The 27,422-nt window shown below is 38.1% G+C and overlaps 1 protein-coding gene across 4 annotated transcripts in view; it reads right to left on the bottom strand.

The window, feature by feature from the left end:
• Positions 1–7,352: 7,352 nt before the first annotated feature.
• The window catches only part of SLC39A9 (solute carrier family 39 member 9), a 70,773-nt gene continuing 50,703 nt past the window's right edge, over positions 7,353–27,422 (bottom strand). For 2 of the 4 annotated variants that reach the window (XM_036913374.2, XM_036913372.2), the window contains 5 exons: positions 21,085–21,282; positions 14,661–14,729; positions 13,547–13,632; positions 12,902–13,036; positions 7,353–11,343 (listed from right to left, as the gene is read on the bottom strand). In XM_036913374.2, coding sequence (XP_036769269.1) covers positions 11,113–11,343; positions 12,902–13,036; positions 13,547–13,632; positions 14,661–14,729; positions 21,085–21,133 — 570 coding nt within the window. In that variant the 5' untranslated portion in view covers positions 21,134–21,282 and the 3' untranslated portion in view covers positions 7,353–11,112. The remainder of the gene's footprint in view (positions 11,344–12,901; positions 13,037–13,546; positions 13,633–14,660; positions 14,730–21,084; positions 21,283–27,422) is intronic. The other 2 variants (XR_008992451.1, XR_008992450.1) reach the window with 2 other exon arrangements.

The raw sequence follows: 27,422 nt of genomic DNA on the forward strand, positions 1-27,422 counted from the left end.
GGCACAGACCAACTGCCCTAACTCTGGCAGTCCTGCTTTTAAGATGGAGACTGGGAGTTTGCTGCACTATAGTACATGGTTCTGTTCTCATCAGCAGGGTCAGCCTCATCAGCTAGGCTTCAGCCCTCTCTCTGCTCAACAATTGTTCATCCCAAGGCTGCCAGTAGAAGTGTTTCTGGGGATCACCCAAGGACCTTGCTGCCCTGCCAGGCTGCCAGCCGCTTTACAGCACTAGCACAGTCTTTTAGCATCCAAGGGCATGGCTGTGGGCAGCACACTGCTCAGAAACACTGAAGGTATTCTGTGCTCCCCCTTGTGGATGACGTGTGGATTAAATGTATACATTAATTTGGCTTCTAAGAGCAAGTATTTCAGTGTTCAGTATGCCAATAAAACTATAGCCATTTGTAACTCCAGGGGGGAAAACAAGTTCCCAGCCCAGGGCAAATTACCTTTGAAGCAAAAATCAGTCAAAGGGATAAATAAAATAAACCCATTTATTGCTTACAAGCAGTCATCCACTTCTGCTTGCCTCTGTCTCTCATGACCTGGCTGCCGAAAGGGACCCCCCAAACCTCTCTGGTCTAGATACACCCTCGCTCCCCCCAACCTTGTAATCACCTATTGATATGGAGATGGACTACTTCTTTCCACCCTTTGGAAACACCTGTTGATAAGGACTAAGGCCAGGCAAGAGATTCTGGAAATACTGCACTTTTACCCACACTATTGTTACAATTTCGCACATTCTCCCAGAACATCTGAGGGAGAGCCGGGGTGCTGGCTTCTCATCTAGAACAGAATTAGCAACTCATCCAACTAGGTGCCAGGTGCTGGGGTACCAGTGTTGGTTCCTTCTTTACTCAATGAAAAGACCTTGGCCAAGTTACTTTGAAACCCTTGTGGCTTCATGTATCAAAAAGGGTTTCTTCCAACTCTCAGCATCATGCTTTCCTTGGTTCAATAGCATGTTCTTTTGTGGTTTCTCAAACTACTGAGCAGGACAAAAGAGGGAAAAGAAGAGAATGTAACTTAGGTTCTATTCACATGCCTGCCCCGCCTCCTAATGCCACCCTCCGCTCTCCACCCAGGGGGAGACCCAGTTCACACAGGGGCTGGAGGGTTGGAAGGAAAGAAGAAGTGGGGAGAGGAGGCTTTGGTGAGACAGTGATAACAGAGGTCTAAGCACACAGAAGATAATGGGTGAGGACACTCCTGTCCCAGAGCATGTCCCCTTAAATAAATCAAAGAGCAGTATTGTGGAGGAAGAAACAAAGGGTAGAAGGAAGACTGGGCACCTTCCCAGGCAGGGTCTGGTCCTCTTGTTAGTCCTCCCACCCTGTTTGCTAAGTCCCAAGCAGCCCTCACATCCAAGAGATAAGATGGAACTACATGTAAGGCCAGCAGATGGTTCTTCCAGGGGTCAGGACAGCTGTAGGTGGGAGGGAGGGGGAGAAAAGCATGAATTAGAAAAAAAGTGCCCCTCAGAGCAGACCAATTCATTTAGCAACATATATTTACTAAGAACCTAGTTCCCTGGAGCTTATATTTTAGCAGGAAAGAGGGACAAGGTAAAGAGATACATTATAAACCAAATAAAGCTGTGATCAGCGCTACAGAAAAATAAACAGAAAAGGTTAAGCACTGGGGTGGGGCATATTACAATTTTTTAACTTATTTTTTATTAAGGTATCATTGATATATACTCTTATGAAGATATGACATGAAAAACACTGGTTACTACATTCACCCATATTATCAAATCCCATTATCCCATTGAAGTCACTGTTCATCAGTGTAGTTGGATTCCTGAGAGTCACTACTTGTCATCTCTGCTATACTGTCTTCCTCCTGACCCCTCTACATTATCTGTGCTAATCATAATGTCCCTTAATCCCCTTCTCCCTCCTTCCCCTACCTCCTCCCTTTGGTAACAGTTAGCCCCTTCTTGGAGTCTGTGAGTCTGCTGCTGTTTTGTTTATTCACTTTTTCATTGTTGTTATACTCCACAAATGACTGAAATCATGTGGTACTTGTCTTTCTCTGCCTGGCTTATACCCTCTAGCTCCATTCATGTTCTTGCAAATGGTAGGATTTGTTTTCTTCTCATGGCTGAATAGTATTCCATTGGGTATATGTACCACCTCTTTATCCATTCATCTACTGATGGACACTTAGGTTGCTTCCATATCTTAGCTATTGTAAATAGTGCTGCAATAAACATAGGGGTGCATGTCTTTTTGATTCTGAGAACTTGTTTTCTTTGGGTAAATTCCTAGGAGTGGAATTCCTGGGTCAAATGGTATTTCTATTTTTATGTTTTTGAGGAACCCCCATATTGCTTTCCACAATGGTTGAACTAATTTACAATCCCACCAGCAGTGCAAGAGGGTTCCCCTTTCTCCGCATCCTTGCCAGCATTTGTTGTTGCCTGTCTTTTGGATGTTGGCCATCCTAATTGGTATAAGGTGATATCTCATTGTGGTTTTCATTTGTACTTCCCTGATAATTAGCTATGTGGAGCATCTTTTCATGTGCCTGTTGGCCATCTGAATTTCTTCTTTGGAGAGTTGTCTGTTCATATCCTCCACCCATTTTTTAATAGGGTTATTTGCTTTCTGGGTGTTGAAGTGTGTGAGTTCTTTATATATTTTGGATGTTAACCCCTTGTCGGATATGTCATTTATGAATATATTCTCCCATTTTTGTTCTACTGATGGTGCCTTTTTGTTCTACTGATGGTGTCCTTTGCTGTACAGAAGCTTTTTAGTTTGATGTAATCCCATTTGTTCATTTTTGCTTTTGTTTCCCTTACCCGAGAAGATGTGTTCAGAAAAAAGTTGTTCATGTTTATATTCAAGAGATTTTTGCCTGTTTTCTTCTAAGAATTTTATTGTTTCATGACTTACATTTAGTTCTTTGATCCATTTTGAGTTTACTTTTGTGTATGGAGTTAGACAGTAATGCAGTTTCATTCTCTTAGATGTAGCTGTCCAGTTTTGCCAATGCCAGTTGTTGAAGAGGCTGTCATTTCCCCATTGTATATCCATGGCTCCTTTATCATGTATTAATTGACCATATATGCTTCGGTTTTTATCTGGGCTCTCTATTCTGTTCCATTGATCTATGGGTCTGCTCTTGTGCCAGTACCAAATTGTCTTGATCACTGTGGCTTTGTAGTAGAGCTTGAAGTTGGGAAGCGAGATCCCCCTGCTTTATTCTTCCTTCTCAGGATTGCTTTGGCTATTCGGGGTCTTTTGTGGTTCCATGACTTTTGGAACTATTTGCTGTAGTTCATTGAAGAATGCCATTGGTATTTTGATAGGGATTGCATTGAATCTGTAGATTGCTTTAGGCAGGATGTCCATTTTGACTATATATATAATTCTTCCTGTCCATGGGCACGAGATGCATTTCCATTTATTGGTATCTTCTTTAATTTCTCTCATGAGTGTCTTGTAGTTTTCAGGGTATAGGTCTTTCACTTCCTTGGTTAGGTTTATTCCTAGGTATTTCATTCTTTTTGATGCAATTGTGAATAGAGCTGTTTTCTTGATTTCTCTTTCTGCTAGTTCATCATTGGTACATAGGAATGCCACAGATTTCTGTGTGATATCCTGCAACTTTGCTGAATTCAGATATTAGTTCTAGTAGTTTTGGGGTGGATTCTTTAGGGTTTTCTATGTACAATATCATGTCATATGGAAACAGTGACAGTTTAACTTCTTCCTTACCAATTTGGATGCCTTTTATTTCTTTGTGTTGTCTAATTGCCATGGCTAGGACCTCCAGAACTATGTTTAATAAAAGTGGGGAAAGTGGGCATCCTTGTCTTATTCCCGATCTTAAAGGAAAGGCTTTCAGCTTCTTGCTGGTATGATGTTGGCTGTGGGTTTGTCATATATGGCCTTTATTATGTTGAGGTACTTGCCCTCTATACCCATTTTGTTGAGTTTTTATCATGAATGGATGTTGAATTTTGTCGAATGCTTTTTCAGCATCTATGGAGATGATCATGTGTTTTTTGTCCTTTTTGTTGATGTGGTGTATGATGTTGATGGATTTTTGAATATTGTACCATCCTTGCATCCCTGGAATAAATCCTATTTGATCATGATGGATATTTTTTATGTATTTTTGTATTCAGTTTGCTAATATTTTGTTGAGTATTTTTGCATATATGTTCATCAGGGCTATTGGTCTGTAATTTCTTTTTTGTGGTGTGTTTGTCTAGTTTTTGTAGTAGAATGATTCTGGCCTCATAGAATGAGTTTGGAAGTATTCCCTTCTCTTCTACCTTTTGGGAAACTTTAAGGAGAGTGGGTATTAGGCCTTCACTAAGTGTTTGATAAAGTTCAGTGGTGAAGCCATCTGGTCCAGAGGTTTTGTTCTTAGGTAGTGTTTTGTTAACCAATTCAATTTCATTGCTGGTACTTTGGGGGTGGATGATTTGATTTTGCATCTGCCTAGTAATTAAGTGGTCTACTTTCTTTACTGTGGTTTTATTTTCTCTGGTGATAGCTATTTAGCCTTAGGAACACTTCCATCTATAGCAGTTCCTCCAAAATACACTGTAGAGGCGGTTTGTGGGATGTAAATTCTCTCAGGAAATTGTTTAATCCCTCCTTCAAATTTAAATGATAAACTTGCTGGGTAGAGTATTCTTGGCTCAAGGCCTTTCTGCTTCATTGCATTGAATATATCATATCACTTCCTTCTGGCCTGTAGTGTGATGAGAATTGTGATGATAGCCTGATGGGTTTTCCTTTGTATCTGATCTTTTTTCTCTCTGGTTGTTTTTAATACTTTATCTTTATCCTTCATCCTTGCCATTTTAATTATCATATGCCTTGGTGTTGTTTTCTTTGGATCCCTTATGTTGGGGGAATCTGTGCCCCTCCATGGCCTGGGAGACTATCTCCTTCCCTAGACTGGGGAATTTTTCAGCAATTACCTCCTCAAAAACACTTTCTATCCCTTTTTCTCTCTACTCTTCTTCTGGTACTCCTATAATGTGAATATTGCTTTGTTTGGATTGGTCACACAGTTCTCTCCTAGAGATCCTTTTTACTCTCTGTGCCTCAGCTTCTTTGTATTCCTGTTCTCTAATTTCTATTTCATTTACTGTCTACTTCATCTAAGCTGCTTTTAAATCCCTCCATTGTATGTTTAATTTCAGATACTGTATTCTTCAACATTTGTATCTCATTCCTGAATTCTACCCTGAGTTCTTGAATATTTTTCTGTAGCTCTGTAAGCATGTTTATGATTTTTATTTTGAAATCTGTTTCAGGAAGATTGATGAGTTCAATTTCACTTGGCCCTCTTTCTGATGTTTGTGGGATTTTGGTTTTATCCAGGTTCCTTTGATGTTTCATATTTGTAGGTGGCACCATCTAGTGCTGAGAAGCTCTACTCTCTGGAGCTGCTGAGTCCCTGGAGCGATGGTGGGGGTCGCAGGCAAGCAGACTGGTGCCTGTCCAGAGGAAAGAGCCCTTTCCTGCTTCCCAGCTTCAGTGTCTGTCTCCACTGCCAGGGCCAGTGGGACAAGCACACAGATAGAAGCTTCTGTGCTTTGCACTTGTAGCTGCCATAGGCAGGGCCGCCCTCTGGCTGGCTGGCGTGCGCAGTGGCGGGGGCAGCCGGTTTGCTAGCTAGTGCCAGCCTGGGAGGAAGGCGCAGCAGGCTACGTATTGCCATGGGGGGGGGTCTCATAGCGATATAGTCAGCCAAGGGAATGGAGAGCCTGAAGCTACTGAAAGTTCCCAACCTGCAGGGCAGAGTGCACCTGGACAATTTTGTCCATCTGTCCTTTCCTGAGTAGCAAGCTCTGTGCAATCCTTGTCCCTTTAACAGCCCTCTCACTGTTAGAAGTCTCTCAGACTGCCCACCTTTTTTTTGTCCCAGAGCAGCTAGATGTGGATCCCTATTTTCCAAGTGGCTGGAATCTCAGTCTCTACAAGTATTCCACCTGCCTTAGCTTTCCAGCCCCACTGATCTCCAGAGCACCATGTAATGTAGGTTAGTGCACCCAGAGATCTCCAGGGCTGGGTGTTCAGCAGTCCTAGGCCTCCACCTCCTCTCTGCTCTGTCTCTCTTCATCCCACCGGTGAGCTGGGGTTGAGGAAGGGCTTGGGTCCCTCCAGATCACGGCTTTGGTACTTTACCCTTTTCCTTGAGGTCTGTTGGTTTCCCCAGGTGTAGACAATCTGCCGTAGCCTTCTTTCCTGTTGCTCTTTCAGGATTTGATGTATTTGCTATATCTTCATATTATATGTGGTTTTCGGAGGAGGTTTCTGTCTCACCTCTCAAGCTGCCATCTATAATCCTCTCCCAGATTACAATTTTAAATAGGGTGGTCATAGGAGGCCTAATTGAAGGAGACTTTGGGTCCAGACCAGAAGGAGGTGTAGGAGCTGAGGTGGGGGAAGGACAATCTAGACATAGGGACAAGACACAGGGTTTCCTATATCTGACAGTATAAAAAGTACACTGTAGATGTAGCTCTAGCTTATAAGAATTAGAAAAAAACTAAACAATAGATTGCTAGTTATTTTGGTTAACCCTTTATATATGTTGTGATGTCAGGGCAGCAAGATGAAAGGGCTGTTCCATAATACTGGCTTCCTAAGATTTCAAAGTCCACTGCTCAAGGCAAAGGAGGGATGAAGCCCCCCACTGGAAGGCTTCTGTAAGAGATGGCAGGAATCACAACTACAGGTCCTTTGGTTTTCTTCTTTATGAGGAGGGGTTTCAGGAAATACAACTAGCTGTAGCACATGTGATACGTACAGGAAACTATCACAAAGTAGACCACCAATAAATAATAAAATCTAATGACTTAACATACAAACTATACATTTAAGTGATACATTGCTGTATATAACACTTATCTGTAAGTTAAAAATGAGCTCCAGTACTAAAGTCCACAGAAGGAAAAAACATTTATCAAATTTACAAATTGTACTTCTATTAAAACTATTTCCAGGGTCAGATGTTCATAGCTGTATATACTCCTATAGTTAACTCTGACCTTTGAAATGAACCCAGTGTTACTGGAATCTGTTGCCTGCTTCTCTTTTCTGGGAGTAGATAGCTACCTTCACAAATAACATTTGCTAACAATAGCAAAGCAAAAAAAATAATAAACAAGTAACAATGAATTGTTATTTTTTTGGGGCAGATGGTGTATCAAGTCCTTTCCTAGAGAATGTGCATACAGTGCGTACACCTTTTCTCTGCCCTTCAGAGCTTTTCATTACCTTTCCTGATGTTCAAATGGGGGTTCAGTCTGGTCATCAAACAGGAAAACAAACTGCTGAGAGGATAAGTAAGGAGCCACTCACATAAGGTATGCACTAATAAAAATTTAATATCAGAAAACAAGTCAGAAAACAGCAAAAAAAAAAAAAAATTGACCATTCACAATTAAAGTGGAAGGAGACAAAATTATAAGGCAAGGCAGCCATCCATGGAATGATTTCATGTTTACAAAGGATCCAGAAAAAGGGACATTTAAAATCACTATTCCACCTACTGAACCAGGGGGAACTGCAGTGTTATTCCATGAGACTTACAATTTGCTAGAAGATGCTGTCAAAAAAAAGATCAAAGCCAATCTCCTTGTGTTAGGCTGAGTGTATCTATAGAATTCCTAATGATTGTGTAGTCCTTTCCTGCAAGTCACAAATTTCCCTCAGGTCTCCTAAGGTGAATCTCAATGTCTCAGGTGCAAAGGGGGCTACATCAATAGTTTTAATTTCACAGCATCTCCAACAGTGCTCTTTGGGTGATGTGGACCCATTCTGCATTGAGCTTACATTTTCTAATGCAAGGAAGGTTCTCCTGCAGAACACCTACAAAGGGTTCTCACCTTGCACTGCAGCAGTTTTGATGAATCTGGTCATTGCCCTCAGTCTCCCAAGGAGGCCTAGAGTCCCCATAGGCAGGAACATTCTTTGGGGGCTTGTGCTGTTGACATACAGCTCCCGTGTTCAGTACCTAGCTACCACATGTCTGAGGGGCTTAATAAACTCTGATGCTGGTGTGTCCTAGTTCTAATTCTTGAAAAACAGGAAAAACCAGGCAGCGGCACTTGGAAGTAGGCCAGTAAAGAACACAATTACATTTTCTCCTTTCTACAAAGAACTGACCAGTCAAAATGACCACCTCTCTCTTTTTTTCTGATTCAAAATAAGAAACAGGGTTGACTCAGCTGTTTTGAGCAGGGAAATGAAAAGCTGATGAGGGGAAGAGAACGTGTAGCCTCTGTAGGTGGTACCATTTCCAACCCTCTACACTCCAGTGCAGAACCTTTACCTAAAGAAAACTGGCAAGAGCATGCACAGGAAAGCAACCAGACCTGGAATATCACTGCTTTGGGGAAATGGCAATACACTGGAGAACAAGTGAGGGGAATGGATGAACAGTATTTTTCAACTTAATTTGCCATTTGAGAGCACCCAGAATCTGAAATCTATCCCCATCAATGAAAGGGGATCAAATTGCAATTAAGGTTAACTTTGGTTATGAAAAAGGATGGACCATGCTTTTCGTCATCAACTGCATCTCTTTGGTGGCCAGTAAGTCCATCTGTAATCATGGCAGCAATTTAAGTATTGCCAATGTTTTCAAATGTGTGAGAGCATTAAGGCATCCACATTTAAGGAAGCTGTTTTAAATAAAGGAAAATGGAACTGAAATGTGCCAATAAGTGACCACTGATGTGGCCTCTCATGGGACACTGCCCACCACAAGCAAGTTCTTCCCCAAGTGAAGACACCCTCTGCCATGCTGCACGGTTCCCAGCTGTCTGAGGATGCATTTGAGCCCTTTAAAGTTAGTATGGCTATTTCTGCCTGCTGACCAGAGACAAGTGAGTAGTTTCTGAGGCAGCAGCTTTAAGATCTGGGTAAGTCCATAGCTTCTGAGAGCTGACAGGTCCTGAAAGGTTTGCCTGTTAATGTTAGATCCAGAGAGGAAGGCAAATTTGGAAGTTAGATGGTGCAGTCCTTGCCAGAGTTCAAGGCCCAACCCAGGAGGATATTCTAGCCTATTCTAGCCAAACTTAAACGGTGATGGCAAGGCACTGCTGAAAGAAGCTTTGGCCAGAAGAACAAATTTCTCATCATTGCACACAACAATATGAAAGAAAGTGCTACTATCCAGATCAAACCAGACACTAAATGTGCTATTTATTAAACAAAGTAAATTTCCAGGGAGAATCAAGGCAACCATGTCATTCTGAAGGACCAGATGAAACCCCATGACTCTTATAAATCAGTTATCAGGAAAGTCACTCAGACTTTCCATACTATACCTTCTATTGGTTTTAATATCATACATGCAATGGATGCCAGCCACTATACAAAAATCATACCCTATTTATGCTACTTTGGTTTACAGCCAGCAGAGGTCTTGCAAGTTGTATTTCCACAGCTGCTGACCCAGTGACAAATCTAGGAAGGAAATAAAGAAATCACAGGCCTGCTTTATTAACGTGTCATATAATGCTTTACCAACTTCTAACTCCACTGACCCAAAGAAAATAGTCTTGGTTCCCTCTTTATGTAATGTCTTTTGAAATGGTAAAGAAAATCAAAATAACAACACAGTATTGTACACTTATCTGAAAACACAAAGTTTATGGGGATTTTGGCAAATATGGAAAAAATCATCCTAATTTGTTAAATGCTTTTACTGTATCTCAATTATTTAAGTTACCAGAATATGAATGACTGTGTCCTCTCACATATGAGGAAGTGATATTTTAAGAGCTTAACAAAGCTGCATTTGACACAAAGATAACTTCATTGAAGGGAGTAAAGAATGGAGACAATATTTTCTTCATCATCACAGTTCAAGAAGTGGTTGTCCTGATGAGAACTCAATTCACACAAATACTAACATCGCCACCAGCAGGAAGCAGCAAATTGTATGGAGGAGGGGCTGGAGGGAAAAGTTAGGAGAAAAGCATGGAAAAGATGAAGAGACAAAAGACATGATTTCAATAAGCTTTAAATCAACAGGCAAACACTTCCCATTTATGATACATTTTGACTTTCTTCACTGCTATTGGTGCTTAAGTGATGCTGACCTAGCCCTCCCCAAGGGGCACCAAGTATTTTTGCCAGAGGGACTGCTGGTCTGCTAAGATAAATACTCAAAAAGAAAAAAAGGACAACATAGGTTTTGGTAATCTTACTTTTAACAAGATTACTACAAAGGTGTAACTATCCAAATTCACTTACAATTTAACACCCCTTCATTCCCAAAGATGCTTTGGTATCTGACTGTTCGTTCCGGAAGGAAAACCTAGGCCTGAACCTACTAAAACTTGGCTCCTCTCTAAGAAGGGGTTGGAGGCAGGTATTCTGGCAAAGGAGAACTTGAAGAGAGATGCAGAAAACATTAGTCACCTCTTTGGAAGCTAGTCCACCTGTGTTGCTCCATTTGATGGAATGGCAGGCTCTCTTTAAAGGGGCTCGTGCAAGAGGAGGTGTCTAACTCTCTCCAGACATTCCCTTTTCAGTGGGTCTCTCTCTTGAGCATAAAGTCAGTTTTCAATGTGTCTGGCAGTCATCTTCCTGACTCTAGCTACAATTATCTTTAGCATCTCAGAGAGTGGGCATTATGACCTTCAATCAAGGCATGTGGCATAGATGCTAAAGCACCAGTCTTACATGGTGAAAACCATGTTAAAATCAATGGGTAAAGTGGCAGAGCCTCTAAAATAAGTAAGAGAAATAGCTTAATTACAGAACACTGTACTTTCATAATTACTGCTTCATTGTGAGTATGAAGTTCTTTACTTCTCCTTAAAACTAACTTCCTTCTTCCCTGAGAATAGGGTTAAGAGAAACATCAAAACTCAAAATGCCAAAGGCCCTTTAAAAGACCACACCCAGAATGTCTATATCCAATCTCAATGTGTTTTTTCTACTCTAAAACCTTTGCATTACTCCAGCTTTTCCTCACCTCCCTCCGGACTCTAGGCATACAGGTGGAGATGGGCAAGGTGAGACAAGAGACTGAGGAAGTGAGCAGCTGTCATGTTCCGGCCATTCTCACAGGGTGGCAAACAGCCAGGGGCTAAGGCTGGACCCTGAACATTTAATGCTGGTGTCCTACTGACAGGATGAGTGGGATGAGGCAACCCAGAACCAGGGCTGCCACTTCCAGACGGCTGAGGCCTCTTCCTCCAGTGGAGTCGGGTCTGTGACTGTGCCCCATTCCGCCCACCTCCGGGAGGACATGTACTGTGGCAACGTAAAGAAATGTCCCAGCAGAGAAAAGCATGGCCACTCCAGTGGCATTGACTTCTGAAAGGGCTTCTTTACTGCTCTGTGAATTTAGATAGATAGATAGATAGATAGAGAGAGAGAGAGAGAGAGAGTGTGTGAGTCAGAGTCAAGAAGTTCGAATAAAAATAACACTAAACATTCACAACTGGAACAATGTGGAATGCTGGGGACATCTTGGGATCTGAGCAACTTTATGTTATTTAAGGGGAGCTTCCAAATTAAGGTTTAAGACTATTGGTGATGTACACACTTAGAAATTTCAAGTCTGGTTAAACAAGTATGGCCTATATTATTCTTAAGATGGAATGCAGATATTAGATTTCATACATTCATTCATTTATTCTATTAATATTTGGCAAACATCTCCTAGGCACCAGGCTCTAGGTCGGTACTTGAGATATAGTGATAATCAAGATGCAGTATTGGCCCCACAGAGTCTAGAAACACAAGCTCATGTTTACACAATTTAATTTAAACTTTTTCTATTAAAAAAGTAAGACCTATGGGCTAAGACAATTAGTTAAAATTTTAAGAAAAGAACATGCCAGAAAAGAACTCCATACCTCCAGAATTATCACACCTTCCTGCCAAAAGTTCTAAAAACTTACACAGATGAAGTGATAAATAGGGTAATACTTAAAAAGGAACTACATAGTGCCTATTAACTGGAAAAAGACAAGGTTCTTCAGGTGAAAAGAAAGGGTTTTTCTTTAATTTTTTAACACTTCATTTGTTAACAAGCCAGGTCAACAAATTCCTGAATAACAGAAACTTAACGATTCTTTAACCACCTCCTTTCTCAGATGCTACTTTTAATATAAGTACTACTATATTAAATATGAATTGAACAACACTCAGAAGAACCAGTGGCCTGCAGAGAGCATGAGGGAAGGCAGTTCCCATGAGGTAGGCCTGGGTCAGTTTGTTCTAAGTTTTCTTCCCGTTGCCTCCCAGCTGACATTTAAGTAACATGGGGAGGGTTGCTGCCAAGAATTGTAGCCACAGAAGACAGAATTATAAGGCATGGAGGGTCCAACCTGAACAACAGGGAAGAATGCCCAGGGTCTGAGCTGACAAATGACACATGCCACTGCAGGTCTGAAGTGCTTTTCAGTGCCACAATAAAGAGCTGGATATTTAATATTCGGTGATCTGAGAGCAGGAAATAAAAGAGTCTGAGTCCTAGCTGAATACAGACATCTCTGCTCCTGCCCAGCTCTTCTCAGAGCTGCTGTGTGCTTGTCACTCATGTCTCATGTGCATACTTAAACAGTAAATATACATTTTTATGGCCTATTATGCATCTGTCAAATAAGCATGTCTGCTTAGATGTAAGTTATATTATTTTAAAGATCATATAATTGGAACTGATGAGGAAGAAGTTTTCAAATCAAATGGTAAGGCTATGCACTAAATTCATGAAGAGGACTGACTTAGGATTAAGACATTTACCTTGTACAGGTTTTTACTTCTAATTTTTGTCTTTAGTTTGAAAGGGTAATTTAATTTAAAAGTTTAACATAAGAGGCCCTAAGTTCTAATAGATCAAAAAAGAATCAGACACTTGTCTAGATAAGCTAGGAATGAGTCAGACTTACCTTACTTAGTCCTAAGTATGTCACCATGGACATGACTGGTGCCGCAAGTGCAAAGACCAGTAAGTGCTTTCTGATCCGATTGCGTTCTAGGCCAGCATGCATTAAGAAGGAAACCAGCCCAAACGCAGCCGGTGCCTGAAAAAAAATTATCCCTTATTATTACTCAGCAAGTATGTATTGCTTCTGCATGATGAAGTACATGTCATTTGACTGAATTCTCACACAAAAACCCAGGCATAGTAAATATCACAACTGAGCGCTGCCTTTAAGGAATTAATGTTCTAAACTAAGACTATATCCTATTTGTACGTGTGTGTGTGTGTTTTGGATAGTAGAAAAGAGAAAGAGTCAAGAAAAGAATATAAAGAAAAATATTTGTGGACAAAAATCACTATGAAACACAGAAGTCTGTAGAGAATTTAACAGTTTCTGTAATGACCATAAAAAAATACTGAACTCTTTCAATAAAAGTTTAAGAAAATGGTAGCAAAAAACCAGCTATGTACAGATGTATTCAATTGTCTAACATGAAGGCAATGATGAAAATAAAGAATTTTCCCATTCCACAAAAATGTTAATGACCAAAGAGAAATTTTAATTATGAATATATTAACTATTAAATCTTAACACCAAAAGTTTGCTTACCTTATGTAGCATTATTGCCACAAACACAATTAACTGGACACTAGTCTGTGAAGTAGAAGCTGCTGCTCCCAAAGCAACACCATCAGCTAAATTTGGAAAAAGTGAAACATAAAACACTATAAATAACAACTATAACAGTGTAGTGGTTGAGTATGTGGGTTTTAGAGTCAAGTAGAGCTGGACGTGACTCTAAGAGGGTTACCTAACCTTTCTGAACCTTCTCATCTCCAAAACGGATTCAATAAAGTATGTATTCTTAGGGTTTTCATGAGAGTTGAATGAGGTAACGTATGTAAAGAGCTTAGCACCTGGCCCAGAATATTCAGTATGTCAGCTATTATTTTCTTCCTGGAAAAAATATGATGCTCAAAAATCCACTGATTAATGAAACTATAATAACAAAAATATCAAAGAATTGAATAAATATTGGCTGAATAAATGAATTTTTTGTTAGAAAATCATGTTATACTAGAAAGTTCCAAGTAATGTAAAAGTGTGCCTCTCCTTTCCTATGCCTTTGTTACTCACAGAATCCTGCTCCTGGAACTAGTTTTGGGGTACAATTCTAAGGCATGCCTAATTAGCAATGCTGAGACTTCTGCATCCTACAGCATACCTCTCTCAGCTGGCACTTTGGCTATATACTGGGCAATGGGTTGTTTGGTACAAAAGTGCCAGGCTCTTCCAGTTGAGATCCTAGGGTACAGGTCAGCAAACTTTTTCTTAAAGGGCCAGATAAGAAATATTTTAGGCTTTGCTGGCCATTTAATTTCCTGCAACCACTCAATTCTGCCATTATTGTGCAAAAGAAGCCACAGGTAATATGTAAAGTGGGCATGGCTGTGTTTTAATAAAACTTTATGGTTGTTGAAATTTGAATTTCATGTAATATTCATCTGCAACGAAATTCAGAAATATAAAAACCATTCTTAGCTTGCAAACCCCTGACACTGACTATGCAGGGGTTTGTACTTGAGTTTGAGGACTTCATTGAACAACCCTTTCGCTGAAGGCCAGTAGAAAGCAGTCTCCTGTGAATAGTGCCTGTGATGTAAACACTAAGTCTCCTGCTGTGGGACAGAAAAGAAAGGGACTTCACTGCAATCCACCCTACCTGCAGCGTGGACGACCAGACCCAGCGTGGTGGTGATTTTGGAATTGTTAGGCCTTGCTGTTTCTGGATCTGAAGTAAAAATAAGCAAGTCAGCTATTAAGCAAAGTGAAATGGTAACTGTTAGAACACCGATCTGGAGGTAGAGGTGTTATTTGAAAGTTCTTCAAGCAGAACATTCTTCTTCTTCTCATTACTATCTTTTTCTTCTGGCTCAAAACACTTAGAAGTTTCTCCTGTCCTGAAGAGGTGGGAATGAAATAATTCATTTGATCCAGACCCTGAACATACAATATGTAAACCCCAACTGCCTCACACCCCTTAACCTTCTACCTCTCCATGGCAAGTACTGTGTGGCCTCTGATCCCTCCTTTCCACACCAATCTAAATGTCATTGCCAACCTGCTCCTCCCTCAGCCTCCTGAAACTTTATTCTATCATCAAAATGTTTGTCACATTTGCCCTTCTCCATTGTATCACCACCAGCATAACCTAAATTCTCATCAACTCAAACCTAAATTAGCAACAGGCTCCCAACTGGTTTCCCCTTACTCTCATTTCTCTCTAATCTAACTCACCTTCCTCATACTTATTGGATTCATCTTTCTGAATTACCACTCTTCTAATGCAACAATTAACTAAGAATTTGTAGCTTTTCAAATTCAGTAAAAACTGCTCTACTCAGTAGGTTCCTAAGCCCTTTATCAACTGGTATCATCTTATTTCTCACTATCCAGTCCAGTTAAACCAGTTTCTTTAACACCCTCCCAACAAAACATTTTCATTCTCCTTTCCCCAAATTTCCTTACCCTTAATTCTTGACATGTACTGAACTTCTCAGCTCATCAACCCAGGACCTACACATAGTTCAAAGACTAATTCTAGGAGTACTTCCCTCAAGAAAGAATCAGAGATTAAATCCAACTCAAAACAAACTCTCCCCTTTCCTAGAAAAGTAGCAGTGTGTGCATACAGTCTCTACATACTACTTCAAAGTTTCTTCTGTATCACCACCTTAGATACATAAAACTGTTTTTCACTTAAATTGGTCTTATATCCCCAGAATGACTGTAAACTATATGTAATTAAATTTCCTTCTTCTTTCCATTTCTTTTTTACCTGTCTTACAAAATGTAGCACTGGGCACTCAGCAGTTGCTTAATAAATCCTTGTTGGAGAGTGAAAAAAAGTATTTATCTGTATCACATGAACGTCATTGCTATTACAGGAAATATATAAGCAAGTAAATAATGTACAAACAATATAAAATTAAAAGATGGGAATATCAAAATGCCAAGTGAAACAACGGATGGACGTTAGTGAAGTAAGTTCCAAGGGATTTAACTTTCACGAGTCTAGTATACAGCAGGAATGGTTTAAATGGAAAAAGCATATACAAATAAAGAGACATATTATTTTTTTACTAATCAAATTTATCTTCAATTAAAACACTGCAAGGAATGGAAGTGAAAGCCTCTAATTGTACTGAGACAACAAACATTTCAGTATGTATCACTCCAAATTGGGAAAAACAATCATAGTACACTGTGTGACAAATTGGCTTTTCTTTATACAGTCTTGTGGTCTAGTTATAACAAGCACCTTAAATAAAAATTAGAGGCTCTAAAACTAAAACACAGTTTTTATACATCTCTAGGAAAAGACTGTACTTTAGCAAAAATTTAATAAATAAATTAACTTTTGCTGTTACTTAATACATAAAACCCTGCAAACAATAGGTAAAACCATGTCATAAGATACAAGAAAGCCAGCAAAAAACAGTGACCTCAGAGATAAAACAGGAAGAATAAGGAACACAGGCTACTTTTAATTCTTTGTATAGGATTAAAGGGCACTCATGGGCTTATAAATGCACTTAAAATTGAAACGGACAAGAATCCCAAGAAAAATGCCATAGAGGCCACTATGGGCAACCATGCAATGCAGCTGGAGTCATATACCATCCAACAGAGTGCTCCTCATTTGCTATTTGGAATGAGGCATATGAATAAAACCATTTACTCCTAAACCAATTTTCTGATGACTTCATTAGTAAAAAAAAAAAAAAAGTCTATGGAAAAGATTGGAAATAGTAAATGCAAGGGAATTAAAAACTTTTCTAGCCCAAGGTTATTTTATTTTACGTTTTGTGCTCATGCTTCTTCTCCATCCACAACACACAAATGAACACACTCACATACATATACATACATATTTCTTTCTGTACCATTTAAAAGTTGCATACATCATAACTCTATACTCAGATACTTCAGTGTGTATTCCCTGAAAGGATATTTCCTTATGTAATTACAGTACAGTTGTCAACTTCAATAAATTTAACATTGATACTTTTTTCTAATCTCTCTTGCATATTCTAATTTGGTCAATGTTCAAGAATGTCTGTCAGAGCATTCTTCCTTTCCAGAAAGATCCAGTCTAGGATCATATCTTGTACTTTGTTGTATCTCTTTAGTCTCCTTTAATCTGGAACATTTTCTCTGCCTTTGGTGTTTGAGACACCAAAGAGACTAACATCTCTGAAGAATATATTCCCCTCCCTGAGTCTTTATTCTTCTTCAATAGAATGATCCTTCCTTTTGGGTTTGTCTGATGTATCCTTAAATTATGCATTCCTGCATAGTACTACAAAGGTGATGCTTCTCAGGATATCACATCTAGAAGCATAGGATGTATATTGCTGTATGAATTTTGGATTATATTCTAGATGTTGTGAATATTATTTTGTGGATACCTTGGATTCTGTTGTATTCCTCCAAAGGAGGAATTTTTAAATTTTGTTGTATTTGTTGATTTTTTGCTATAGTTAACTTGGTATGGCTCAAACTGCAGGCTCTGTCTTTTGGGCAGCTGCTCCTAGCTCAGCTTAGTTCTTTTATGTTTAGCTGAGCTGCCTGGAGTCTGCCCACAAAAGCACAGCTCAGGGCTCAGCCAGAGACTTGGACAGAGTTTATACAGAGGATTTGGGGCTGTGTTTCTCTCTCTGTTCCCTCTAAGATTCTCCCTCACTTTCCAGGGACTGTGGTTACACTGATTTCTGCCCTTTGGTTCCTTAGGCCAGAAAGACTGAGTTTTCTCTCAGAGTTTAGCTACCCCACAGGGAGCTGACTGCTAAAAGCAGTAAAAATAGGTACTTATCCTGTCCCAAGTGTTGACTCCCCTCCAGAATTTGCTGGCTTAAGTCACTCTCCAGTGTCTTTAGGTAGTGTTGTAAAAATTTTGCCCAGAATTGACAGTTATTTGTAAGGAGGCTGGTCTGACAGGAACACATTTGCCCATACCAAAAGCAGAATGTCAATGATAATAATTTTGATCATCTGATGGTCAAGGTATTGTCTGATTTCTTCATTTGGTTACATCTTTTTCCCTTGCAACTAATAAGCAAATCAAAATTTACCCCCTAGATTTAACATTCTTTAATGATTCTGACCTGAGCCAAGTTTTACTATGAAGACTGCAAAAATGATTTTTCAACTCCAGTACTCTTTCCACATTTACCAATTAGCATTAGCATGCTACTGCAAGCAAGTGCCCTCCCTTCTCCTTTTCTCTCTTCCAGGTGGATATGCTCAAATTCCCAGTTTTTCAATGATTTACACTTCATTATTGTTCTTCATTATTTTGGCACTCAAATTGTCCTAGGTCTGGCCAGACATGTTTCCATCTTCTTCCTTGTACTTATCCTGTCCCTGTCCTAGAATCAGCCATTTTTCTGAAGATCCATAGTATGCTCATTTCTAATGGTGTGTCTTTACTTCAGGCCCTCTCTACAGACAGAACTAGGACATACATACATGTATACATAAACACACATGCATATATGTACACACACACATATACATATATATATATTCTTTAGAAATCATGAGTTCAAGAGCTCCAATTCCAATCTATTCCTGCCGGGGTTCCTTCTTGCCTTTCCCCATTCCATATTTAAATGTCTCTTTTTTCCACAATGTGAACTCTGGTCTCACCAATATCAACACATTTACTCATCTGTTCAATCCTGTAATACATATAAAACAGTTTCAGAATTGTTTTTCCCACACCATTGCAAAATCAAAGCTTGATAAAAAGAGTTCAGTATTCATTTATGCTGCTCCCCCAACTACACCCAAGATAAAGGTGTATAGTCAAATACTACATTCATCAGTTACTTGAATTAGTTTAAAAAAAAAACCCTTCAGTGTGATTGTGTTATTCATTTGAAATACAGTTTATCTATTTGAGTTAGATCCCCCATCCTTGTTGATTTCATTTCATTTTTTGAATATGGAGAATATTAACATGCTTCTAAAAGTGAAAAGTGTATCAAAAAGGCATACCTGGGGGAGTGTCATGCCCTCGTAAAATTCTTCTGCCTTAATCCCCCTCCACTAGGTACATATACTCACATACATATATATACATTCTTATTTCCCCTTCTTTCTTACACAAAACATAGCATATGACAGATGCTGATTTTCCTTTTCTTTTTTATTTAATATCTCCTGGACATCTCTCCCTATCAGTTCTCAGAGATTGGATTTCTCATTCTTTTTCATAGCTACACGGAACTTCATTGCACGTACATGCCATACTTCACTTGACTAGTCTCCATAAGTGTAAACTTAAGTGGTTTTACAATGATAAATAAGGCTGCATTGAATAATCTTGTGCATATGTATTTTTAAACTGGTGCTGTATTATCAGAATCAATTCCTAGAGGTGGGACTTTTGCATCAAAGGGTGATGTAGTTTTGTTAGATATTGCCAAATTCCCCTCCAAAGGGGCTGTACTATCTTGTATTCTCACAGCAACAGATAAGAGTGTCTTATAAGAGTGTGTGCTAGTAGAAAGCATTGTCAAGCTTTTGACTTTTTGCCTGACAGGTGAGAAATGGCATTTCATGGACTACTGACTTGCATTTGCCTTATTTTAAATGAAATTGAACATCTTTTGATATGCTGAAGGACCATTTTTACATCTTTTTTATGAACTATCTGTTCACATCTTTTGCCTACTTCTCTGAAGATTTTTTTTAGACCACAGATTCTTAACCTGTGGTCCACTAAGCAGAACACAGTCAGAAATGCAGGGAGGGTCTGTGACCCTAACTTGGGGAAAAAAAAAATTTATTTTTACTAATCTCTAACTGAAATCTAGCATTTCCTTTAATTATGAATATAGACAATATACCACAAGTAATACTAGTAGTATCTATACTTATTGCCAATAGAAATCAGAGAATTTCATATTTTACAGTCATTTTATTGCTTTTACTGTCACTACTTTAAGGGCTTAAAGTACTGCCGCCGTATGTCTGATTACAGTCTTTCTGTCTGTAGATGCTCAAATGGTGAAGGTGGGCAACTATTAGGCAACTCTGTACCTAACAGTTATTCAGCCACCAAATAGTAGAAGACATGGAATCTCTCAAAGGAGACCAAAGTATCTATGCTGCTTTCCAGTCGTTCCTATCTGCAAAATCCTTTCAATGTATTTGAAAAGAGGTATCTATAAACCTCTGTGCCTATTATAAGTCTTTTAAATTTATTTCTATCATGATGGCATCAATGTTGTATCATGGATCAAAATCCTTTTTCATACCATGTCAAAGATGTTGACCTCATCAAAGATGAATCCATTGATCTTAAGGCAAAAAAGTTACTATGACTGCAGTTACATTTTAAAAGTCTTGGAGAATTTTAGTTGTCCTTGAGAGAAGCTTATCTTTTCTTGGAAAGGAAGCTACTAATGTGTTTAAATATATTTGTAAGAAAATATCTTTGTGAATCAGGATTTTCTACACTAGTAGCCATCAAAACAAAAACCCAAATCAACTAGATTTCAACTTGATACACTGTTGCCTTGTTAAAGTCCATCTCACAATTTAATGTTCTTAGTCAAGCTAATCCAACAATAGCTGCCATACTGATGTCCTAAAAAATAAAACTTAACTCTACCTTGTATATAATTTAAACATATTATCTTGTTACTTAATGCCTTGATACAGAAGATGTATATTACCATATGGCAAATTTGCTTGAATGTTTTGGTAACTTCACATCTATATAATTGGTTTTCTCTGTAATCCTAGGCACTATGCTTTACACATTGTAAAAACATTATTCCAATGAGTTTTAAACTGCCTAGGGCTCCATGGTACAAAAAGGGTTAAGAATTTCTACCCTAGACTGACAAATTAGACATCTTTAAATAACCAGGTAATAACTGAATAAACACTCTCTTGTGCCACAAGTCATAACTCACTGGCTTCCACAACTGAAGAAAATGTTTACTGGAATCTGAGAAAGACAAGAGTTTTAACACTAACAAGGCCACTGATACATACTGGATCATTCAATCATTTGTGACTTTCCAAACTACACATTACTGCACTGCCCGGAAAGCCTTGGAGCCACTTACCATCAGTAGAATGCACATGGGAGCTACCAATCTGGTCCACCAGCAACATGAAAACGAAGCCCAGAACAAGGGAAACACCGATGTAGGCATGCAGTTGTGTGTGGTCATGGTTGTGCTCATGTTCATGGGCAACTGGTATTTCTGCAGCTTTGTCTGATGAAATCACATTCTGTGTTTCACTCACTTGGTGGTGTTTTCCTACAGCAGGATGAACCATAAATAAAAAATGTGTTTTTCCTCTTAAAACATTTTCACACAGAAACCCATTCTTTCGGATTTCAAGCTCTACTTACTTTACTGCAGAGATTCCCACTTTCTATACTGTAACCCAGCCAATCAAAATCCTTTAAAGCTCATGATGAAAAAATCCCCAGCTGTCTTTTGCTTTTGGCATGTAGACCTTTAACTGCCTACTCTTCATACAACCTAGGAAGTGGAAGCAAATCATCAAGCAAGAAAGCCCCAAGGGGTATCATCCCCAAATCCTCCTTTCTGGCTGAGAAATTCATGCCAATTTCAAGAGAAACTACAGTAAGTTTTATTCTGATGAAAATAGGTGAATGAAGAACAGTAACAATGAAAATAATTATAATCAAATTCATCTAGTTTTACTCTTAGGCTGATATAAAAATTGCAAGAGTAAATTATATATAAAACTTGTAGCTTTAAATTATGTTTTCTACCTTTATCTTGCATCTACCTACCACTTCAGCATTTTATTAAAAAAAAAATAATAATAATAAGGGAGAAATGTGGGATTCACATATAAATCATGTATAAAAATCAAACGAATAATCATATCTGACTTGATTGTTTATAGTTCATGATGCGTGATCAAAACCGAAAGTTTCTGTGATATGACTGCCCTTGCACTGTTCACCATGTAAGAACTTGTTTGTTATGCTTCAGAAGATTGGAGACTGTTGAGATATAGGCTTGGGGTTGATTAATGACTGTGCATTGAGTCCCCTATACAGAATTTTATTGTTGTTAACCATTTGATCAATAAATATGAGAGATGCCCTCTCAAAAACAAACAAACTTGTAGCCTTAAAAAATATCTGAAGATGAACAAAATAGGCAAACCTCTAGCCAAATGTATCAAGAAGAGGACACAAATAAACAAAATCAGAGGCAAAAAAGGATAAGTTACAACTGACACCACAGAAAGTCAAAGAATTATAATTCAATGAAAAATTATACACCAACCTAGAAGAAATGGACAAATTCCTAGAAATATACAATTTTCCAGGACTGACCCAAGAAGAATCAGAAAATCTGAGCAAACTACCACTAACAAAACTGAATTGGTAATAAAAAAAACTCCCAACAAACAAAAGTCCAAGACCAGATGGTATAGAAGGAACACACCTCAACATGATAAAGGCCATGTAGGACAAACCCACAGGTAACATCATACTCAATGGCAAAAAGCTTAAAGCTTTTCCTTTAAGATCAGGAACCAGACAAGGATGTCCACTCTCACCATTTTTATTCAACATAGTACTGGAGGTCCTAGCCATGGCAATCAGACAAGAAAAAGAGATAAAAGGCATCTAAATTGGTAAGAAAAAAGTAAACTGTCACTATTTGCAGATGACATGATATTATACATAGAAAACCCTAAAGACTCCACCAAAAAACTTTTAGAATAACTGGAATCAGCAAAGTTGTAGGATACAAAATCAATATACAGAAATCTGCTGCATTCCTATATACACTAACAATAAACTAACAGAAAGAGAAATCAAGAAAATAATTCCATTTACAATTCCATCAAAAAATAAAATACCTAGAATAAACTTAACCAAGAAAGTGAAAGACCTGTACTCTGAAAACTATAAGAAATTGATGAAAGACATTGAAGAAGACATACATAAATGGAAATCTAAGCATGCTCTTGGATAGGAAGAATTAATATTGCCAAAATGGCCATCCTGCCCAAAGCAATTTACAGATTCAGTGGAATCTTTATCAATATAACAATGGCATATTTCAAAGAATCAGAGCAAATGATCCTAAAATTTATTTGGAAGCACAAAGACCCTGGATAGCCAAAGCAATCTGGAGGAAAAATCTGGTGGTATCACGCTCCCTGACTTCAAGCTATTCTACTAAGCTACAGTAATCAAAACAGTATGGTACTGGCACAAGGACACATAGATCAATGGAACAGAATAGAGAGCCCAGAAATAAACCCACACATACATGGTCAGTTAACATATGACAAAGGAGGCAAAAGTATACAATGGGGAAAAGATAGTCTGTTCAATAAATGGTGTTGGGAAAACTGGAGAAAAACATGCAAGAGAATGAAACTGGATCACTGTCTAACAGCATACACAAAAGTAAACTCAAAATGCATTAAAGACCTAAATATAAGACATGAAAACAGAAAACTCTTAGGAAAAAAACATAGGCAAAAATCTCTTGAACATGAGTAATTTTTTTCTGGATATGCCTCCCCAGGCAAGAGAAACAAAAGCAAAAATAAACAAGTGGGACTACATCAAACTAAAACCTTCTGTACAGCAAAGGAAACCATAAACAAAAGGGTAACCTACAGTATGGGGAAATATATTCATAAATGATATATCCAATGAGGGGTTAACATCCAAAATACATAAAGAACTCATATGACTCAACACACAAAAAAGCTAATAACCTAATTACAAAATGGGCAAAGGACCTGAGTAGACATTTTCCAAAAAAAAAACAAAGAGATGGCCAACAGGTCAAAAGACCCTCCACATCATTAATTACTAGGGAAATGCAAATCATAACCATAATGAGACATCACCTCATATCAGTCAGAAGGGCCACTATCCAAAAGACAAGAAATAACAAATGTTGGCAAGGACACGGAGAAAAGGGAACTCCCCTTACGTTGTTGGTGGTATGTAAATTGGTACACCACTATGGAAAGCAGTATGGAGGTTCCTCAAAAAACTAAAAACAGAAATATCATAAGACCCAGTAATTCCACTTCTAGGATTTACCTGATGAAAACAAAATCTCTGATTTGAAAAAGATATGTATCCATATGTCTGTTGATGCATTATTTACAATAGCCAAGGTATAGAAGCAACCAAAGTGTCCATCAATAGATGAGTGGATAAAGATGTGGTACATATCCACAATGGAATATTATTCGGCCATAAAAAAAGCTTGCCATTTGCGACAACATGGATGGACCGAGAGGGTATTAGGCTAAGTGAAAAAAGCCAGGTGGGGAAAGACATTTACTGTATGATTTCACTTACATGTGGAATCTAAAAACAAAACAAAACAAACAAAACAGCAGTAAACTCACAGACAGTGAGAAGTAACTGATAGTTACCAAGGAGGAGGGGTTGGTGTGGGTGGGTGAAATAGGTGACTAGGTGAAGGGGATAAAGAGCCATCAAAAATTGAAAAAAAAAATCCCTAATGAGAAACCAGAAGGGCAGAGCAGCTTAAAAGAGGCACACTCTTCAGTCTAAATTCAGTTCTATAAATATCATGATTGCTGGGATACTCTAAATTACAGTAAATGACATATAGCCAAGTAATATTACTAGATTATATTCACATATTTGATACTCAAAGTGTAAACATTTAAAGGTCAGAATCCTTATCTTTGCTGTTTCATAAATAGAGGCTAACACATTAGGCATTTATCATTTATAATTAAATTAAGCATTTTTTTAAAAACCTTTGATCAAAGAAATCACACAAGCCAGTTGTAATATTTTGGGTCTTGCCTTAATTCTTTAAAAGTTATTTTTGAGGGGCACAAAGCTCATACCATCTAAAGATAATAAAAATTTATGTATTTTTCTAATTCATTACTTTTTTGGTTCATTTTCTTCTGTTTTCTTTTCTTAATGTGATAAAATATACATAAAATTTACTTATCATTTTAATCATTTTTAAGTGTACAGTCCTATGGCATTAAGCATATTCACACTGTTCTGCAACCATACCATCATCCATCTCCAGAACTTTTTCATCATCCCAAAGGAACTTTTTAACCTGAAGATAATTTTCTAAAAGTGATTTCATTTACCTCTTTTAAAAATTAAATGCCTACATCTTTTTAAAAAATCAACTTTATTGAGGTGTGATTTACAAACAGTGAAACACAATGAGTTTTTACATGGTAAAAACAAACAAAAAAACTCTAGTAACTACCACCAAGGTCAAGATAGAGAATATTTTTAAATCCCAGAAAAGTTCTCTTGCGCTGCTGTGAAGTCAGTATGTTACTCCTGGTCCCAAGCAAGCATTGATGTGCTTTTTGTCCCCAGAGTTTTTCCTGTTCTAGGATTTCATATAAGTGGCATCATACAGAACATCTTTGTAAACACTCTTTTGCTTGGCATGTTTTGAGATTTATCTCTGGTTTGTCTACACCAGTATTTTGTTTCTCTTTTTCACTCAGTAATGTTCCATTGTATGAATACATGATTTGTTTATGCATGCAACTGTTGATGGACACTTGGGTTACTTCCAATTTTGGTCTATTATAAAAAAGAGCTGCTGTCTTTTGGTGAATACATGTTTTCTTTTCCCTCTGGTAAATACTTAGGATGAAAACTGATGGGTTCTACGCATGTTTAACTTTATAGAAACAGGTAAACTGTTTTCCAAACTGGTAGTACCATTTTACATATCCAACAGCAACATTTGAGAGTACTAGTGGCTCCATATTGTCAACATTTGATATTATGAGGCTTTAAAATTAACACCATTTTGTATACACATGATCATGTCATCAGCAAACAGTTTTGCTTCTTTGCAATATTTACGCCTTTTCTTTTTATGGCCTTAATGCAGGCTAGAATCTGGCTAGGGCCCCAAGAACTATATTAATTAAATACAAGTAGGTAAGAGGAGACAGACTTGCTTTGTTTCCATGTTAGGCATCTTTTCTGTACGTTTTACAGATATGTTCTTTCTAAGTAAGGAAGTTCTTTCCTACTTTACTGAGAATTTTTCTATGAATGAGAGCTTAATTTTGCCAAATGCTTTTCTGTACCTGTTAAGGATGATCAAATGGTTTTTCTACTTTATTCAATTAATATAATAAATTAAACATTTTTTGGTATTACTCCAACCTCTGCTTTGCATTTCTGGGATAAACTCCATTTGGTCAAAACGTATTATCCCTTTATATATTGCTGGATGCAGTTTACTAATACTTGGTAGAGGAGTGTTGCATCTACATTCGTGATGGTTATCTCCCTGTAACTTTTTTCACGTAAGATTTTTGAGTTACACTGGAAAATTGGAGTGCTCCTCTAAGAGACAGACAGAAAACACCTCCCATGGCCAATGAATTTCCATTTTCTTAATTTAAGCAGTCTTTGAGTATCAGCAGTTATTCTAATGTTAATGTTAAAACTTGTTGAAACAAGATGAGGAATATTTTTTAAACCTTTAAGACCATGACCCATAGTAAAAAATTTTACATCATGATCTAGCAAACATATATGGAAAACTAAAAACATTTCACAAGATACTACTTAAACTTACAATGGTTACAATGCACTCTGCCATTTCTTTATTGCTTTCTCTCTGCCTTTGTCCCTCCTTCAAGATCTTTTTAAATGTTGGTCACAAGCCCAACTCACTAAGTTTCTATCGAGACCCATAAAGTTGCTACTTTTGTCTGAAAGCACTACTAGGGTAAAAAGAAACTCAGAGGAAGAAATGGATGATTTCAAATAAAGGGTAATTTTTTTGTAAATAAGAAGCAGTTGTCAACTAAAGAGAGCTGAATGGTAGACAGGCCCAGGAGAAAAAGGTAGGTAGGCTGTAGGTGCCCACCCTGGCTCTCACATAAGCAAAATTGTTAGCAATAAGAATTTTTTTTTTTGGTATCATTAATCTACAATTACATGAAGAACATTATGTTTACTAGACTCCCCCATCACCAAGTCCCCCCACCACATATCCCATTACAGTCACTGTCCATCAGCGTAGTAGCAATAATGATTTTAAGCAAAAGAATTAACTGAAAGCTCAAAGATAAAAATTAAGTTTAAGGAGGAGCAGTGTTAAGAACCTCAAATCAGGAATATTGGACAATTAGAATGTAGCCTCAATGGTAACAACAGTACGTTTAGTTTGCAAAAAATCATTGAGCTGTAATACTGCCAATATGTGTACTTTCCTGGGTATATGACATAAGCTTTTTGTATGGAGTATTTCAATATAAATTAATAAAGTTCAAGTACAGTACTCTGATGCCCAATAATGATATGGTAAAACTCATCATCTTTCAAGTAGGTCTTTGTGCACTGGAAGAACAGTTTAACATGGCCTCAAGAATGTGAAATAAATGAAGTGAAACA

The sequence above is a fragment of the Manis pentadactyla genome, chromosome 11, assembly GCF_030020395.1.
Source record: "Manis pentadactyla isolate mManPen7 chromosome 11, mManPen7.hap1, whole genome shotgun sequence".
NCBI lineage: Eukaryota > Metazoa > Chordata > Mammalia > Pholidota > Manidae > Manis > Manis pentadactyla.